This window comes from Crassostrea angulata, chromosome 7, assembly GCF_025612915.1.
Source record: "Crassostrea angulata isolate pt1a10 chromosome 7, ASM2561291v2, whole genome shotgun sequence".
Taxonomy (NCBI): Eukaryota; Metazoa; Mollusca; class Bivalvia; order Ostreida; family Ostreidae; genus Magallana; species Magallana angulata.
In genome coordinates, this window is record NC_069117.1 from 14,410,399 (window position 1) to 14,429,658 (window position 19,260).

The 19,260-nt window shown below is 34.0% G+C and overlaps 3 protein-coding genes across 4 annotated transcripts; 1 reads left to right on the plus strand and 2 right to left on the minus strand.

The window, feature by feature from the left end:
- Nucleotides 1–258: 258 nt before the first annotated feature.
- Nucleotides 259–5,417, minus strand: LOC128192910 (uncharacterized). Its single transcript, XM_052865963.1, has 10 exons — nucleotides 5,227–5,417; nucleotides 4,604–4,741; nucleotides 4,263–4,463; nucleotides 3,484–3,633; nucleotides 2,817–3,020; nucleotides 2,585–2,688; nucleotides 2,178–2,373; nucleotides 1,835–1,942; nucleotides 1,512–1,619; nucleotides 259–1,418 (listed from the first exon to the last, which is right to left on the minus strand). The coding sequence occupies exons 1-10, from the start codon at nucleotides 5,242–5,244 to the stop codon at nucleotides 1,128–1,130; spliced, it is 1,518 nt and encodes a 505-aa protein (XP_052721923.1). The 5' UTR covers nucleotides 5,245–5,417; the 3' UTR covers nucleotides 259–1,127.
- A 147-nt stretch (nucleotides 5,418–5,564) lies between these two features.
- Nucleotides 5,565–12,868, minus strand: LOC128192912 (uncharacterized). 2 transcript variants are annotated; one of them, XM_052865966.1, is made up of 8 exons: nucleotides 12,731–12,868; nucleotides 10,612–10,759; nucleotides 10,159–10,371; nucleotides 9,770–10,017; nucleotides 9,013–9,211; nucleotides 8,128–8,217; nucleotides 7,906–8,004; nucleotides 5,565–6,905 (listed from the first exon to the last, which is right to left on the minus strand). In XM_052865966.1, exons 2-8 carry the CDS (start codon nucleotides 10,756–10,758, stop codon nucleotides 6,645–6,647), a joined length of 1,257 nt encoding a protein of 418 aa, XP_052721926.1. In that variant the 5' UTR covers nucleotide 10,759; nucleotides 12,731–12,868; the 3' UTR covers nucleotides 5,565–6,644. The 2 variants fall into 2 exon arrangements, with proteins under 2 accessions (XP_052721926.1, XP_052721925.1); XM_052865965.1 differs by having other exon boundaries at nucleotides 7,906–8,019.
- LOC128192909 (heat shock 70 kDa protein 12B-like) lies at nucleotides 12,765–18,342 on the plus strand. The gene is made up of 5 exons (XM_052865961.1): nucleotides 12,765–12,882; nucleotides 14,118–14,475; nucleotides 15,214–15,456; nucleotides 16,567–16,723; nucleotides 17,053–18,342. Coding segments are annotated over exons 1-5 (1,824 nt in total). The 5' UTR covers nucleotides 12,765–12,880; the 3' UTR covers nucleotides 18,117–18,342.
- The last annotated feature ends 918 nt before the right edge of the window (nucleotides 18,343–19,260 follow it).

Consider the following 19,260-nt stretch of genomic DNA (forward strand, 5'->3'; position numbering starts at 1 on the left):
TTTCACCTGTATGGTCACTTTCATGCATTTGGACATGATGTTTACTACACAGCTAGTCAATAGTATGTTTTTATAATTTTTTATAATTTATAATTTTTCCTCTTTGACACATCAGACCGGGAGCTACAGACCTGCAGCTATGACAGACCATGCAAGGCTAAGATTCTTACGAGAAAGACCTGTTTTCTTCAAGAGACAATTTAGCTTATTTATTTATTTGTCCAACATTTATAAGGAAGCAATCAGTTATAGCAAGCGTTTTATTTTTGGTATTCTTGAACTTTAATTACATGTAATACTTATGATACTTTCTGACCAATTGCCGGTTACATTTGGCTAATTCTGTATTTTGATATTATAAATCTTATTTATGAAAGAATGTCTTTTATAAAATATCCCAGTAATTCATAGTCTTGATATCTAAGTTATGATATTTTATTTCTAATATGTGAAAGGTTAGTTACATATTTAATACTTGTAGTTACAGAGAGTACTGTAATCAGAATATTCAGCAGTTAAGCATGTGAAACCTTGTTCCATAAACAAGTGATCGTTGCAAAGTAATATTTCATGTTTATCATATGAATCTTTAAATAATGTAATATACAAAAGAGCTACATTGAAAGCTTATGTTTTTATTCATGAAATACATTAAGAGTTACTGCCCTTGAACACAATTTACAAAAAATATAGGAATATGCTCTATATCATTAAAGCAATATAATATTTAATTAAATAAAAACGTAAACTTTTAATGTAGCTCATTTCTATATTTCATTATTTCAAGATACATATAATAAACATAAAATGAATTAAATATAAAACATTTATAATTAATTCATTGTTATTTTTAATCTGAGAATATTCAAAAGGGAAATCAATAATGATATCTAAGACTTATGACACATTTAACCTGTTTAAATTAAAAAAAAGAATCGTATTGGTATATATTTTCTTTCCCATTTCCAATAACTCAAGATTATTGATCTATGAAAATTAACTATTAATTTCGTTCTCTATAACTTTAACCGATCATGGTAACACTTTGACAATTATCAAGATTTCAAAGATCGACTGGTAACAGGCGCTAGGCAATCACAATAAACAATATTTGCTGTTTAATTTGTTTAACTAAGTTTTGTCAGCACCTGTCCTTTACATACAATGTCAGTACTGTCATCTCCACCTAACAGAAGTGCTGGCCACACACAAATATCGACAATATCTCCCTCTGATTTATACAGATTAAACTGTTTTGTGTCGAGGGTATCTCCTTTCTCTGGAATTTTAATGTTCAATGGTGGATCCTGAATACACATATACCAGCATGTGTCGACACATCGTGTCAAGTATGCTTCAAAGTCCCTCAATATTGCTTCATTGGTTGTTGTCAATGATGTGCACGACTCCCTAAACATCTAAACAAAATACGAGAACATCTTATTTCATCATCATCATCATTGACATACACAACATCATCATCATCATCATCTAAGATAAAATCACTTTACCCGTCGAACTTTTGGAAGGGATAGAGAATAACACTGTTTCCTTAGTTTCTGTAAGTGAACACAAGCTTCCTGGGACAAAGCGACTGAATTGTTTTGGCCCCCCACTTCCTACATGAAATAGAACAGATTTAATGAAATGTAAAAATCAATCATCTAGTTGTCAGTAATTTTGTCTGGTTTAACTGTGGATGCGATTTTACTTTCAGAGAACATCATTCCATGTTAACGAAATAACAAATGCTTTCGATTGAATTCTATGCTTCAGGGAGTAACAATAAATACTTTTATCTGATAACTTTGAAATTAATAAAGTATTGACAAACTTCGTTTTCTTCATTCTGAGTTGATCTGAATGATAAAACATTTGTTGTCGCGACCTGTAGATTATTCATCTGTTTCTCACTCTCTTCCTTGCAAAATTTGAATGCCATCTATCAAATTGGACATAAAATTGAAAAATGAATGTTAAAACACTAGTCTTAGTAAATATAGAAACGTTCACTTATGAACCAAAGTATTATAAGAACTTTATTAATTTTCTTAAAATCTAGGTGAAATATTAACTAATAAAAAATGACATTATATAAAATACAATGAAAAATAATTCACGACAAACAAATATAATGCAATATAAAAACATCACGCTGCAGCAAAACAAATGCTTACCAGAAGACAACCACAGAGCTTTTCTATCCTCGCTGTCTCGTCCTCTATCTCAGATTTCAAACTGTCAAAAAGCTTGGCCCACTCGTTGTTATACACATCAGAAAACTTCTTCCCAATATCATTCACCTCATCCGAATCGTTGACATCTGCATTGCTTGAGTTTTCTGTCACTTTGAGTTTGTCCACTTCACATAGCCTTGAAACATCAAAATAAAATTGCAAGTGAAAGACAATACTCGATACCCATTCTTTTAACAACTACTTTATATATACCAACCATCATAGTACCCCTCGATCGTTCCAGGAACATATTAGATATATATATGTACAAGGAACATAATAGATATATACAGTGCTTGTATATTTTATTAAAAACAAAGCTTAGTTTAACATTAAAGAAAAATTACCTTTTTGAAAGTTCTTCAATTTCACGCGACTTTATTTCGTTCTGTCGCTCTAATTCTTCGCATTGTTCTTGTAAGTCAGTGATACCTTTTTCACTTCGTCTAGCCTATTAAGGAATGAGAGAAATTATATATTTTTTTTATATAAAAAAAGGTCGTGGTGTCCAGTTCATTGTCAATAAAATTAAAAACAAAACTGAAATCGGAAAAATGAAGAGAATTAATGACATGTCACCATTTGTTGTTCATCCCGTTTTAGTAGTTCAGATGAATGTAAGAGCGAACCATACTGGCACCAAGCGATTTGGCTTCCTTCGACGTTTCTCAGCACTGCTTCTTTTATTGTACGATACAAAGCTCTGTCCATATATTCAATGTTATCAAGGAATTTCTGGGCTGCAACGTCGCCATTCAAAACCCACAGCTCTTTCTCTCTTGCCTATAAACATACTCAGTGGTGAATTTGTAATAAATATGCCGAAGTCATCGTATGGTCTGTCCAATTCTTTAACATTTTTGTTGTATTTGATCGTCGGTAACAAACAGCCATCCTTGCATACGCCTATTGAACGTAGACAAACTCACTTTAAGAATAAATCATGTCCAATTTCTTCGATTAAACTTAAAAAGAAATTTCACCAATCGTGTTTGAGTTTATTCTTACATGTACGCATCCATTTTATTAAACATGTGCATTTACTATAGTTTATTGCTTGATTTTCAATTTTCATATATTCAAAATAACTATAGAATTTTACTTTCTTATTGGTTGAATAAAAAAAATCATAATTCAAGAAAAAAATTAAAATAGCCCAGTTGGTCCACAATCGCTAATACGTAAACTACACTGGCCCTGAGTTTCCGACAATGGTTGTTCTTGTATTATCAGCTTATCTTTGTACCAGATCTGGATTCCGTTTCATCTGCCTCTCGTCCCCAAGCAGGTTTAGATACTCAGTATTGGCCGTTTTCAAGATTTCTTCTTCCATTCCAGTTTTCATGCATTGTAAAATGTTAGATATGTAATCTCCTGACTTGTTCAAGTGCGGATCCTTAAGCAATTAAGAAACAGTCTGCTTAGTAAAGTTTGCATAACAGTACTCCAAAATAAAAAAATGATTTTTTTTTCACTTTGCAGTCTGTAGTCTGTCCCAAGTAATTGCTTCCATCACTTTTTGATGATTTTTAATAAAAATTCACATACATGTGAAAGGAGCACAGTTAAAATCGATGAAATGGAAAATATCCAAGATATCTTCATTGACACATTGACCCTTTTCACTCATAAAAGTTTACAGGAACAAAAACAATTTTCTTATGGAGATTTATAATGGGAAATGTTTACATCTTTTCTCCATTCGGAAGCACTTGGGACACTTCGCGCAATTTTTCAACGATACCATCCGGGTTTATTAATGGCTGATGCAATGCAAAATCCCCGTAGACTTTCTATTTTGGGATGTGTATTGAAGAGGGGGCGTTTCAAAACAGATAATCTGGACATTTTTCATATTAGTGGATGAACGTAGTTTGAGCACAAAGGTATTTATTATTATCGAAATATCACGTGAAAAGTGGTGGAAGCAAAAACTCGGGACAGAGTATAGTAAGGTTTGCATAACAGTACTATAAAACATGATTTTTTTTTTTAATTTCACATGTTAAAAGGTGCGTGACCTACATTTTTCCGAAGAATTGTCCGTTGTCTGTTATAGACTTCCACCAAGAACACATATGTCGGCCAGACGTTTGTCAGGTCAAACACGGTTCCGGCGCTACACAGGAAGTCGTACAAAGGAAGACATATTTGTTTCTGATCGTCACTGAGGCATGCTGGGTAAATTTGTTCATTTTCCTCATAGTATGACATAAGGGCGTCGTGCTGGTACAAGTAACATTAATACAATTATTTTTTTAAAAACCCAATATATTTTAAATATTTATCTGGCATTGGAAAAAGTTAAAACTGCATGCAACTATTGACAATATGTTTAATCACTGTAATGCTATGGTGCTTTTTACCGTTTGCTTATCACTCTTTGCCAAATACCGAGCATGATCGCTTAACGTTCTGTATTGCTTGTGGGCTTTTTGGTAATGGTTTCCATCCACTTTCTTTCCAAAGGCTTTGAAAACGTCTGCTATACTTAAAAGTTTTTTCTTTGAGGAAAACAAAATTTAATTCCTAAAGAGACCAAACTTTCAACAAAATGCTTTAGTTGCACATATCATTCCTTTTCTTTATTGTCACAAACTTACAATGCTGCCAATTTAATCACATTTGTGCATGTGGATCATCCGCAAATATGTATAAATTTATTTTTTTCAATAACTTCATATACATTATGTTCTCATACTCTGCTATAGTGGGAACAATAATTATTAAAAACGCTTCAATACACTTCACTTCATAATGTTTGATCGTGAAGTTTTCTAAACTTTAATCACAAAGAAGACAAAGATGTAAAAATTTTATCAGTGTCAAATATATAAATTCCATGTCTATAGCACATTTTACAATGTAATTTTATGGAATTTGTATAACACGTTAACAACAAGAGTATCTCCGATGACAACTAGGGTTTTTGCTTATCAAACTCGTAAAAGGAGAAATATATAGAAATAATTTATCACAATAACTCTACCTGTCCATGGGCATCCATCTTGATTTTCTACAATTCTCTTGTTTGTTGATACTTAATCTCTTCTATCTAAACACTATCAGCTAGTCTGCACTTTATTTATCACATAAGGTCGTACGTCAGTAGTACATGTAGGTATACTTCATCAGTTCAAGATACACTTTACGTTCAGATATCGGTAATCTACTATGTGTGACATTTTAACTAAATGAAACTGTACATGTAAGTGAAGTCTGTGACTGAGAGGACAGTGATATTAACATGGCTCCAGAGCCCTAGAAAATCACGAATGTATGTTGATTATCCACTACATTAACAAAATTGAAATAAAAAAACATAACTACTTTAATCTTTGGTGTATTAGATACATCTAGTGCACAATAGTTGCTCAAATCACAACAGTATCTAAAACATGATGATTGGTGATAATACAAATAGCTCCAGATTCTATTAATGAAGTCTTCATTGAAGTATTGCATTGTACATACATGTAATTGTAAATCTGATATACATCCTTAAGACAACAACAGAGGACAACAACAACAACAAAGCTTAGATGGATTTAATAATGACGATAACTGTATTAAAACGTCGGAAATCATTCACAACTGTTCAACGAACATTGATTAATTCCTTTTTATCTTCATGTATGATTATTAATTTTCTTAATTTCACAGTGAGTGTGATTACTAGTAACATAAGTCCCAGACCAGGCTATATATATCTGTGAAATCAATATTATGATTTGCAAAATACATTTTCTTATAATCCCAAGGCGAGTGAAAAACAGTCAAAGTTTGTTTAAATTCTACTGTAAATTCTTCATCAGACAAATCGATCATCCACAAGCATGATTGTTAGGAGCCAATTGATTCCTAAGGCCATTTTACACAAATGAAACATTTATTTTATTCCAAATGGTTTTTCGAATTTCTCCTGGAAAAATACTCAGAGACAGCAAAGTGTTTGTGAAGATGGGAAATGTGTGCAATGCACAAAACGCAATACAACAACAGTATCTTTGTCTTATACAATGCTAGATAAAATACAAATATTGTCAAACACAGAAGTCTGCTTTTATAGACGGGAGATTATTCTGACTGTACAAAAGTACCGCCTTTTGAGAATTCTTCAATATCAAGTATTAAGATGGTGAGTAAAGATTGATATACAAAAAAAGATTGCCATACAATAAAATATACAAATAATAATTTTAAAAGAATTTCAATTCTTTTGGTAAATCAAGATGCAACATGTACAAACCAATGCTTGTTTTCTTTTGCATTATGACAAGCACATGTTGCTATGTGAATTACGATTCTTTTTCTTGCAATAAAAACCATGCTCACCCCCTGTTCACCACATTCACACTCACAAGCACACGTCCGTTTTTGGACAAGACAAACAAGTAACCGAATGTCTTACTGAGGAAGAGCAAATCCTTTAGCAATCAATGGCCCTCCCTCGTGTAGGAGCAGTGCGGGCCACACACACACTTCAGCCACACTACCCGTCTTGCTGTAGGGTTTGAAGGGACCTTCTTTATCCATTTTCTCACCATTCTTGATGAACTTAAGAACCATTGGAGGATCTTGTATGACCATATACCAGATAAGTTCAGACAAAATCTCAATATATTTGTCTATTCTTTTATCTCCTCCGCGTTTGGTAAGACCTAATTCCTGAAAAACGAAAGCATTTTTTTTATATTCAAGTGTACAAGACGTACAGAGGACGTTATAGCGAGCGCAGCACGCCAGCGAGCGAAGCGAGCTCTAAGAACCAGTGTGCGCGGGAAAAAGAACGAGCTAAACCTACAGTTCATCAAACAAATTTTTTTGTCTACGTCCCATAATGCTCTCTAATGTTTTCACCCGTGGTGCTATGGCAAAAATGGCCGACTTTTAACTCGTAATTTACGGTGACTTTAAGTTTGAAGACACGTTTTGAGTATCGCATATGCTTTGGCGAGACTCAAAAGATTTGTTACATGCTTCCATACCTTCGTATATTGATTCGAGAAACGTAAACAAAGACGAACAAAGTCATGGATGACGTCACAGTGCACTCGCGCTATATTTCCCGCGATAAATTTAGAGGTGGATCAAACATCTGTAATGAGTGTACTGGCTATTTCAGTATAGACTGCGATACCTGCCTCATTGACAGATGATTTGTTTTTAATCCTTTTTTAATATAGAGATTTTATAAATATATACTAGCAAGAGCCATACTTTACTGTCATATCGATCCATTTTACGCTAATTGTGCATGCATGCACAGTAGGCAGGTAAGTATATGAGTAGGGAGGAAATAAACAATAGGACATTTTAAACTAAATAAAAAGGAATGAAATGAAAAAATAAACACATATTTAAATGTGGGAAATACACACCTACAAACAGGTCTCTCTCTCTCTCTCTCTCTCTCTCTCTCTCTCTCTCTCTCTCTCTCTCTCTGGGTAGAGGGTTGCGCTCTATGTATCATAACCATTAAAATTAGTACCTTTGGCATACTTATTGTAGAGCAATACTCTCTCAAAAATTCTTTGACGTTCGTTGATACCTAAATAAAACTATAAGTTGACAATGATGCAAGGTATGTGTAATTCTTGCTGCGCTCGCCAGATCGGTAGCACCGTAAAACATATTATTCTGAATGTTGAAATGCTAATGAACATACTTTTTGGACTGATTTTAATGCGTGATGCCCCTGTGTTTTGACTAAATCTCTAATGATTCCTTCTGTTCCATTGAGTGGTACTTCCCGATGAGAGGCTGGCTGCAACGACGTCGACTTTATGTAATTAGATGAAGGGTATTACTATTGCATAAAGAGTATTCCAATGGGTCTAACCTTAAACTGGGTGTTGAAATTTGACATACATGTATGCATGATATATACCTGAAATGGACACATAATCACTTTAGATGTTTCACTTGCTAGTTTTTGCATCAGTTCTCCAACACTCTTCTGCATAAACCCGTAAATACTCTAAAAGGTAAACAAATATAATACAATTTTCTGCTGTCGAAACATCGCTTAAAAGCATCAGTCTCACGTCATATTACATACACTGTATTGTCACACCAATCTTTCAAATTTTAGATTATAGTGCAACATTAAGAAAACAAAACTTGGTTAACTGAGAACAATTATTTTCCTCTATAGTATGAACAATTGACTGAATGTCAGATCGATTATCACATCCGCCATACAATAGCCTTCCTGCTAAGAGATCTTTTGATTGTTGCAACTCCACTTTCTTTTGACGTTCAAAGAGCTCAACAACTTAATATTATATGCGCCCTGACCCTACTAATAACATGATAATCATTGCTGAGTTACAATTATTTTAATTGTTGGAAAGTAAATTCTGCAGGAAAAAGCAATGAATGTTTACATTTCCAAAACCATTTGTATATTTTATTTTATTTAGGTAATTAGATGTATATGGAATAAAAATTTAGCTCAGCTGGTCGTTCTCCTTTTAATGCGATTGATGAGAAAACAACAAGATGGAATTACAACTGTTTTCATTAGTCAAAATGCAAAATCTAACGGAGTCATTCCGAAAACTAAAGTGGAAGAGGAAGGAGATAAAATGGGTGTATGTTCTACACCCCCCCCCCCCCCCCCGGAAAAGGTTCAGGCTATAACTAGTGTTCTCGAGAGGAGAGAATAGATCTAGAAAACCGAAAAAAGGATTGCTCAAATAACCGTTTGTACATGTTATAGCAATATGATTACATGTATGCATACATTGCATATATAAAATTAAACAGTTACCTGAACTATGTGTGACAATTCTGTGACAGTTTCTTTCTCCTGTTTTCCTTTCGCCTTCAGGGCTTCAAACGCTTCAGACCACTGGTCATCATAGACCTGAGAAAACCTCTCTCCTAACTTTGTTGGCCTGTTTCCGTCGCTCAAATCGGTGATGTTTGGATTTCCTTGTATTAACTGTTGACTTGCAATCCGACTCAGCCTATTACAAAAAATAAAGGAGATGGATGCATTTACATATTTTACGTGTTTATAAATATTTCACATTATAATAAAACCAGTTTTAAAAATCATTTTATTGTACCAAAACCGAACAAGAATATTCAAAAGTCATTTGTACCATATGCTGTAAAACAGTGAAATTCATAAAATATTGAAGCCAGCAGAGATCGCCATTAATAAATGTAGCCTAAAATTCGATCAATCGTGAACTAATTTACGAATTAATGCCAAAAGTTTAAAACAAGACATCAATTTAAGGAACGATGAAATAATTTAATTAATCATGTGTATTTAATTTGAATAAAGGATGCGATTTAGTAAGCTGAATAATGCATTTAAAGCAATTGTAAAAAGTAAACGCGTCTCGCATATTACTAACGGACGAATGAATGAAAAGTATATAGTCAGATCGTGATAAGATCTATTCATTGTTTATAAGATTCTTAAAAGAAATATTTGAGAAAAAACTCAATGGATGTACCAGTAAATATAAACCGCTAGTCAAGTATTGCTGCTTAATTACAACATAGATCTATACCTTGTCGTTAATTCTTCTATTCTCTTTTCCTTCTCCTCTAGTTGATTTCTTTGATTAGCTGTTTCTGACCCCAGGTTATTAATTTTTTTATTAAGTTTTTGGATCTTCTCCTCGTAACTTTGAATCTTCTCCTCGTAACTTTCCTGCATATGTTTCCAGTCACTAGATTTTGGATGATTCTGATGAATTGTACTTATGTCAGGTTGCCGCGGTGAAAGAACTCGATCACCATTTAATTTGGGAGTATTCTGGGACGATATTTGAAAATACGATTGTTTACGAACATTTTATTAACACATATTTAGCTTTGATTTGAATAGACATATATATTTTATCAATTCTCAGTAAATTCAACAATTTGTTGGTGACTACGGAGCGATTTTTCTTACCTGAATTTTTCTAGCGCCGTTGTCCATTTGACCCTTATTTATGAACTCATTACACTTCAACATCAACGAATAACTGCTCCATACATTCCCTTTTCCAAATCCTTCACCAAATTGTTGTAAAATGATGTATAGATGTATAGAAGAGTCTTCTACCATATTCGGTTTGAATGAAGTTTTTGTAATAGCACTTGTTTGACTTTTAAAGAGCATAAACTGGAAAATAAATTGTTATAATTTGTATAATTATGTTTCAACGCATCTTCATTTTCTTCATCTTGTTATTTTACATTGAAATCAATGTAAAAGTATTTTTTTTAAACCTTTAAGTTACTTGATTAATCGCACTTTGATTACAGTACATTAATCTAACATTAATGCAATGTCATAATTATACAGTTTATATGCGTTAGGAAAATCACACATATTCCATTATTTGAATTTTCAATTATTTACTTTATCATTGTTGTTAACTTTTAAATAGTCTGTTGTTCCTTTTAGCTCGGCATACTCCTTTTCTGCAGATGTTTGTATAACTAGATTACATTTACTTCTCTTAGCTAAATCCAATGCTTTCTGAATTTGAGACACTTTTGAAGCCATTCTGTAACAACAAAAAATTAAAATTCTTTAATATATATTATTGTAATCAGCAGTACATACGATAAAACGATAAACGCCTAGCATGTTCTACTGTCGACTGTGGGACAGGTCCACATTTGACAGTTGACACTTAAATCTTTTCCGTAACATAATCTACTGTCGACCGGGGAACAGGTCCATGTTGGACAGTTGACACTTTTCATAACATGTTAATCCTTTCGATAGTTCTCAGGGAATGTATATTCCTTTACATAGACGCTGTTAGTACTTGGTGAAACCAAATTCAATGTTTTCAAAATGGAGTATCAAATAATCAACAGTTTTAAAGCTTTATTTAAGGTTAAAGACTATCTAAAATCTAATTGGTTGAAGACTCCCCCTTCTTTGTGTAAACTAATATTAAATTGAGATGTTGAAATGCATGCAACAGGTTTTGTGCATGTAAAAGATGAAAAAAACAACTTAGTATATTGCATAATGGCACGAAAACCATCTGCAATATGCAAATTGTAAACCCCGAAAACTAATAAAGGAATTAGGTAATAAAACAATTATTTAATGCTTGACCAGTCAATAGACCAGAATTTTTTCCCTTGGTGCAGGGAACAGCTCAGTATGATCTATTGCCCTCGGCCGTTGGCCTCGGGCAATAGATCATATTGAGCTGTTCCCTGCACCTCGGGGAAAAATATTCTAGTCTATTGACTGGTCAAGCATAAAATAATTGTATACTGTCGACTGGAGGCCAGGTCCACGTTTGACACTTGGCACTTTCCCTTTCACGTTCTACTGTCAACCGAGGTACAAGTGATATGTAAACAAAGAATACAATTACTGACTGTCAGTTTTTTGTGGTAGACAGTAGATAAGAATCGAAACTGTAAACCGCCAACCATATAGGGCTGTATTTAGTGTATGCATAGGGACTTCCTACCTATGAGCTGTATAGCTGTTGACCAATAAAGAAAATGTACTACAATGCCTTTATTAGCGGAATGATACTAAGAACTGTACTCGTCAAATACCAATCAAATCAGTCCATGAGCGGATCTAGAGGGGGTTAGGGGGTCCGCCCCGTGTTAAATTCAAATTTCTTTAAATTACATTATGAAATTACCAAAAATATGCTTCGGACCCCCCGCAAACTCAAATAACCGTCGGACCCCCCCCCCCCCCTTGAAAAATTTTCTGGATCCGCGCATGCAGATGAGTTTATTTTGGCTTTTGATTCTAAAACAGATTTTGGAACCCCTCTCATTACTTAGTTGGCGCATAGTCGTTATTGAGTTGTTAACATGTACACATGCAATATTACATTTTATGCGTGTTCACAGAACACAATCACTAAAACAGTAACTTTTATATTGAACTATATAAAATAACAAATTATGAAATAACCTTGCGATGGCCTTTTTGTATGAAATCACGAAAGGGGGGGGGAGACGTGGTCTCCAGATATTTTTATGTTTAGAATATTAAGAACCTTCTGTAACTGGATGATTTCATAGTAATGTGTCAAAATCTTTCTGTTTTTAATGATCACAATGATCAAGATTTTATTGTCAGTCGTCGAGTTATATGAGCGATACAGAGCACACAATTCTTTGTTATGTACACAAAGCTTACTAGGTAATATTTTTGTTTACAGTTTGCATGTTGACAAAAAATTTCCAGGTTTTAGACTTAAAATAACTTTTTAGGTATGTTGATCCAACATTTAAACAAAAACAAGAAACAATAACAAACAATTGTGAGCTCTGTATCTGGCTTATAACTCTATGACTGACACTCAAATTTCGGTTGACCATTTGATATGCATTACTAAACTATTGTAAACAATAAAAATGAACATGCATGCACTTCTGTTTTGGTCTGTATAGTTACGCTTATACGTCGTTAATGAAAGCGGTTTTCTAGGCCTACAAGAAAAGGTTACTTATATTGTAAAAGATAAAAAAATCCATTTACTTACTTATGTTAGAGTTTCAAAGAAGAAAAATGGTTAAATAGATTACTCGCATGTCACTACCCGGGAAGCCATTTGTAAACATGCGTCAAAACGAAAGTAGCCAAGATTGCTGTGAATCGATCATGGCTACCACCAGAAGCTCTTATTCTCCTAATGTAAGTTTTCAAGTTTATGAACAAGTAAAAATCACATTTATATAACACATGTATGCGCTTGTTTTGGATAAAGTTTACCCCCAGATTGTTTATAGTACTATACTGTGGGGTAAACGTTAAACAAAGAAACATAAGCTTATTCGTCAGTTTATAGCTGTTCAACAATGGCATTATTAAGACTAATAAGTGCTATAATTGAACAATATTGAACAATCAACTTAAGAATAAAAGAACTGTAAAACAACACAAGGAACGTTTAATTATTCTTATGTGTTACAAATGGCGTCATGGACAGGATTTAAACAAAAATACTTTTTCATTTCCAAATCTTGACTTTTATAAAAAATGTAAATGTGAATCTCGAACCCGATGTTAAATATACTTTGCCCTCTTACAATATCTTGGCCAAAAAGTTCCTATTTGAACAGTCTATGAATATTGAGAGCTTCTCTTAGCGAATTGGAAGAAATAAGGTCAATATCTGACAACTTGTTTTGATGAGCGAACCACAGACAATTATAACATCCCACAGCAGAAAAGTCCAAGTTCTTGTTAAAACGCCCCCCCCCCCCCCCCAACACACACACAAACACACTGACTACGCTGCAAGATAAAAGCAAATATATGTATCATGATTGTGATTTTGAAATCGATGTTAATGTAAAATATTATATTGTGCAATTTGTATTCACACCCACCAAGTAAATATAAAACTCAAAATATGACACACTTGTTTTCCCTTTGACATCCTGTTGTTTTAATAACCACATAATTATTTTCATTATTTCGCACAATTTAAAGAAGAAATACTATATTAGTATATCTAAAATGAACCGACTCAAAGAATTTAACATAGCATCATGCCGGATGACCTTAAAAACTTCTGATCAAGTTTCCCATTGTCTTTAGTTGTCGGTGTTCACTATTTCATCCTCTACAAAAAAATAGAGGGCCAAAGTTCAGCATAGGATTAAACACGTAAATTTATTTTCAAAAGTTCTTTAGAAGAATATTAGAAGAACACCGCGTGTCAGAATGACCCAACACATTGTTAGGAAAATGGGAAAAATGGATTAAGCAACAGGAATTTTGTCTACAATGTATCTAAGCAATCTTCTAAGAAAGTTCAAGATTACTTGAGTTGTATGGTAGTTTTATATAGATTGTATTAAGCTTCTTAGGAAATTTTGTAAAATTTCTTCAAGATAAACTTGTATTTCTTGGATATCTACTAGGTGGGATGTTTGTAACAGGCAAAATAAAGTTTTCATGATGGCTGCATCGTCAGACGAGAGGTTCAAGGTGCTGGTGGCTGCCCTAGACTTTGGTACAACATACTCTGGCTATGCCTTTTCCTTCAAGGCTGATTACACAGATGACCCTTCTAAAATTACTGCTAACACGACGTGGACGACCGGAAGCAAGAGTCTATTCTCCCAGAAAACCCCGACTTGTCTTCTGCTGCGTCCTGACCAAACATTTCACTCGTTTGGATTCGAGGCCGAGGAGCACTATTCAAGTCTTGTCGACAAGGATGAGCATCACTCGTGGTACTACTTCCGCAGGTTCAAGATGCTTCTGCATAATAACATGGTATGGAAATTTTTTTTTGTGGCCTATTTATTTTTTCTAGGAGGCTAGATGGTCAATAAATTAACCATCAGATCTACCTTAACATTTAGATTTGATTTTAAAAGTCCAGATATTTTTAAAGCTTTAAAATTTGACTATTATCCTATATCTTTATATACAAACCTCTCCTTCTAAAGGAAAGTATAGTCCAAAAATAGCTACGGCCATCCAGCCCTCTTAATATCCCATTAGCCTTTTCTATATTAATTCATTTTGTACAATTAGTATCTACATGCACTAAACCACCAAAAAGAAAAAGAAATCGCTTTTCTACTTATAGTTATCCTGCGCCAAGATTTATATTCCCTTATAAACTACATTATATAAATAGTGCCTGTTTGGGATGGTAACAGTTGAAATTGACACCCCGAGAAAACCATTGCCAACCGACGCGAAGCGTTGAGGGGTGTCCATTTCAAATGTTATCCTCACAAACAGGCAGTATTTATTTTGTTATACTGAATGTCTTAATTTTAAAGAAAACATCACTGCTTTTAGATAGGAATAACGTGAATTCTAAGGCGAACCGTACGCGCATGATTTTCGCGCATGTAACAATTCGTAATGTTACCCGTTGCTAAGTGCGTTGCTAACGCTGAGGGTAATAGAACAGATTATGAACTGCGTCTAAACCAATCAGATTTCAGTATTTAGCATGAAAGTATAACAATTTTAGAATGTGTGGCATTATTTTTGAAGGAGCTAACACGCGACACAAAAGTCCGCGATGAGAGTCGAGAGAAGGGGAAGGAACTCCCTGCCCTAGATGTGTTTGTCCATTCCATACGATATCTGAAAAACCATCTTTTAAACCACCTGAAAAAGAAAAGTGTGGCCAACTTAATTGGAGGAGAAGGTGATGAATATATCCACTGGGTACTGACTATTCCCGCGATATGGAATGATAGGGCTAAACAGTTCATGAGAGAGGCTGCGAAAAAGGTAAATTTTACTAATAGTGTAGGTCTGTAGTGTGATATGAACATAACAGAATAAAATTTATTTCCAAATTTGGGCCTCATGGGCCATGCGATACAATTATGATTACATATAAATACACAGAACGGTTAAGTACAACTTACATGTAAATTATTGGCTCACTTTTCAGTTTAATTAGTAACGTAATGATCCATTTATAAGAGACGGAGTCATATTAATTATATATACTCAATTTTGCTCAAAGCATCTATATATATATATATATAAATAGTGCCTGTTTGGGAGGGTAATAGTTGAAATTGACACCCCGAGAAAACCATTGTCAACCGACGCGAAGCGGAGGTTGACAATGGTTTTCGAGGGGTGTCAATTTCAACTGTTATCCTCCCAAACAGGCACTATTTATTTTGTTATACTGAATGTCTTTTTTAAAATTTTTAAGAAAATTTTACTGCTTTTATATAGGAATAACGTGAATTCTACAGCGAACCGTACACGCATAATTTTCGCGCATGTAACATTTTTTAATGTTACCCGTTGCCAAGTGCGTTGCTAACTCAGATTTCAGTATTTAACATGAAAGTATAACAAATATATATATATATATATATATATATATATATATATATATATATATATATATATATATATATATATATATATATATTGTTGTACATATATATTGTTGTATTGTTGTACATATATATTGTTATACTGTGCTTTGTATATATATATATATATATATATATATATATAAACACACACACACACACTAGTGTATAAAAAACTAATGGAAATAAAACAAGTTAAAAATTAATAGATAAATGCTTACACATGCATGCACAAAGAAAATCAGCAAGATGTAACAAAAAGTGCTGCTGAATAACATCAGTTGGTCCACTTTCACTTAGAGCTATATTGCAATGTTACATATATATGTTGATGTTCAATATCATAATAAAAAGCATACCCTGCTAAAGAAATAAGAAATATTAAAATTAAATTGATTTGTTTGTGATATGAATTTCGCCGTAAATTTCAGATGGCATCTTTGCTGAGCAAAGTGCACATGTAAATTAATATCCTAGAATAAAATTGTTCATAATTTGACAGGCAGGAATAAAAAGCACCAACCTCAGCCTTGCCCTTGAGCCCGAGGCGGCTGCTTTGTTCTGTAAGATACTGCCTCTTGAGAAACAGACAACAGAAAGCGGAACTAATCTGTCCATGCTTAAACCAGGAACTCGCTATATGGTGCTCGACTTAGGAGGTGATTCGCATGTATTACAATATAAAACAGAAAGTGTTGTAAGACAATAGACAAGTACCCATTACTCAAACTCTTCTGGGGTTTTTTTTCATAAGTCCAATCTTTTTATGTGTGTTTTAATGTGAAAAAGTACAAATTTTTGTGAAAAATATTGAAATCAAACATCAGTACACAAATAACATAATTAACAATCTACATATTTATTTTGCATTATAAGAAGTCTAAACACATATCAATTTTATTTACAAGTTTACCAAACCCTAACAAGATGTTAAGCGTTCTTTGAAGATGACTCTTGTCAAGGTTAAATGATATTTTTACAATTTAAGGGGGAACCGTTGACGTCACCGTACAGGAAGTCCTGCCTGACCACACCCTTAAGGAACTCCACAAGGCCAGCGGAGGGGCCTGGGGAGGGACCAAAATCGACGAGGCCTTCCTTCAACTGATCATTAGCATCGTGGGGGCTCCAGTCTTTCAACAGTTCAAAGAAAAATATCCCAAGGATTATTTGGAACTGGTACAAAGCTTCGAGACTAAAAAGCGGGCTGTTAATACCAGCAGCAAAGAAACCTTTCGAATCCCAGTATCTCTGGTCGAACTTTTTGAAACCGAATCCGAGGAAGACTTGAGCTCGTTGATATTACAAACTCGACATACAGGTAAACTAAAGTTGGATGGTGACAAATTGATCATGTACGGGGAAATGATTAGTGAAATGTTCCAACATTGCCGCGAAAGCATCGTTGAACATGTAGAGAGTCTTTTTGCCCATCCGTTTTGTAAAGATGTGGACAAAATTTTGATGGTTGGGGGTTTCTCTGAGTGCGTAATAATTCAGGAAGCAATCAAAAAAAGATTTCCAAACAAGAGAGTGGTCATTCCCCCGGATGCAGGTTTGGCCATTGTTAAAGGCGCCGTATTGTTTGGCCACAATCCGAAAATGATTATTTCCAGAAATACAAAATGGACCTATGGTGTTCAAACCAACAGAAATTTCAAACCAGGAGATCCGCCAGACAAAATGTTTAAAGTTGGAAATGTTGAAAAATGTAAAGAAATCTTCAGTGTCCACATCGGGGTCAATAAAACCGTAGAAGTGGGGACCCCACTCCCACCCAAACGATACAGGGCGTTACACAAAGACGATGAAACGATTGATATTCCGATCTATATTTCATCAGAAGAACAACCCGAATTCACGACCGACTCCTCGTGCTCTTACTTGGGAAAACTCACAATTGAACTGCAGAAATCCAACAGTGACCGAGAAATTGAGGTCGGAATGACTTTTGGCGGAACGGAACTGGTAGTGGAAGCCAAGGGCACAAAAAACAAAGAGGTGTGTGTCGCCAAGTTTGACTTTTTGGAATCCAAGGATAAACAATCTTAACTGTTTGTACATTTGAAATTGATATTGGAATAATGCATCTCTCAGACATCGTTTAATTGCAAACGAAATGCCATGACACTTTTTAGATGCGCATCAGGTGATATGATTTAAAGATGCATGTATGAATACGTTACCGTATGATCGATTTATTGATTTATTTATTTTTGTATTATGTGTACCTTTCATCTATTAGAATATACTTTGAACCCCAAAAGGTTGGCCATTTATTATTCTTTGACAACGTTTCCATGAACTTTGAATTATTGACCAAAACATAAATGACGAAAACAGAATCCAATTTTCTGGCCTTGGTGGACAGCTAATATTCCCAAGGGACAAGAAAAAGTTGGTGGTCAAGTTGGATGAGTGTTAAATCTGTCTTGATATCAATCAGCGCTATACAAAAAAACCATCGTTGATAAATAGCAGAGAAATAAATCCCATTATTTCCGCAAGATATAGGATTCAATTGTCAATAATAATCTTATTTATAAGCTTGAAATCCCTTAGATATCTAGCGTTAGAGAATATAATCGGTTCCGTATCGACCAAAGATTGATAGTCTGAGAGTGATTCCAATTAAAGGTGTCCTTCATGAGTATTTCATAGCACACATTTATATAATTGTATTTGAGCAGAGACTTCTTGTCCCAGGATAACATTGATACATTGTGTTCTGATGTGGATGACTGGACCGTGTGTCATCCACCTTTGAAATAAACAAACCCCAGGTATTCATTTTACAATATAGTTCCGTCAGTTCAAAATTACACGTCTCAATTAAAATCAATTAGTAAACGGACTTGTTTTTTTAGTTTAAATCAATAGTAATACCCCAGTAATAATTAACATTTAACAATTACTGATTAATTTCTCTCAAAAGTTTTCAAACAATGAATTCGTTTGCCGGAACTGGTCAGTAAACTTCAAACATACTCTGTTACCGACCATTCTCTCTGAGATTCCGTTGGAATGAACATCAAGAAAAAAAAATGAAATATAAAGGTGAATAAATCAATGCTTGATTTATCGGATGGTTGATACAAAAACTTTACATGATTTGCCTAATTACAGTACTTGGCAATTTGGTGTGGGTATCTGAAAAAAAAAACCCACCCATAACTCGAGCTTGTTTTGAAATAAG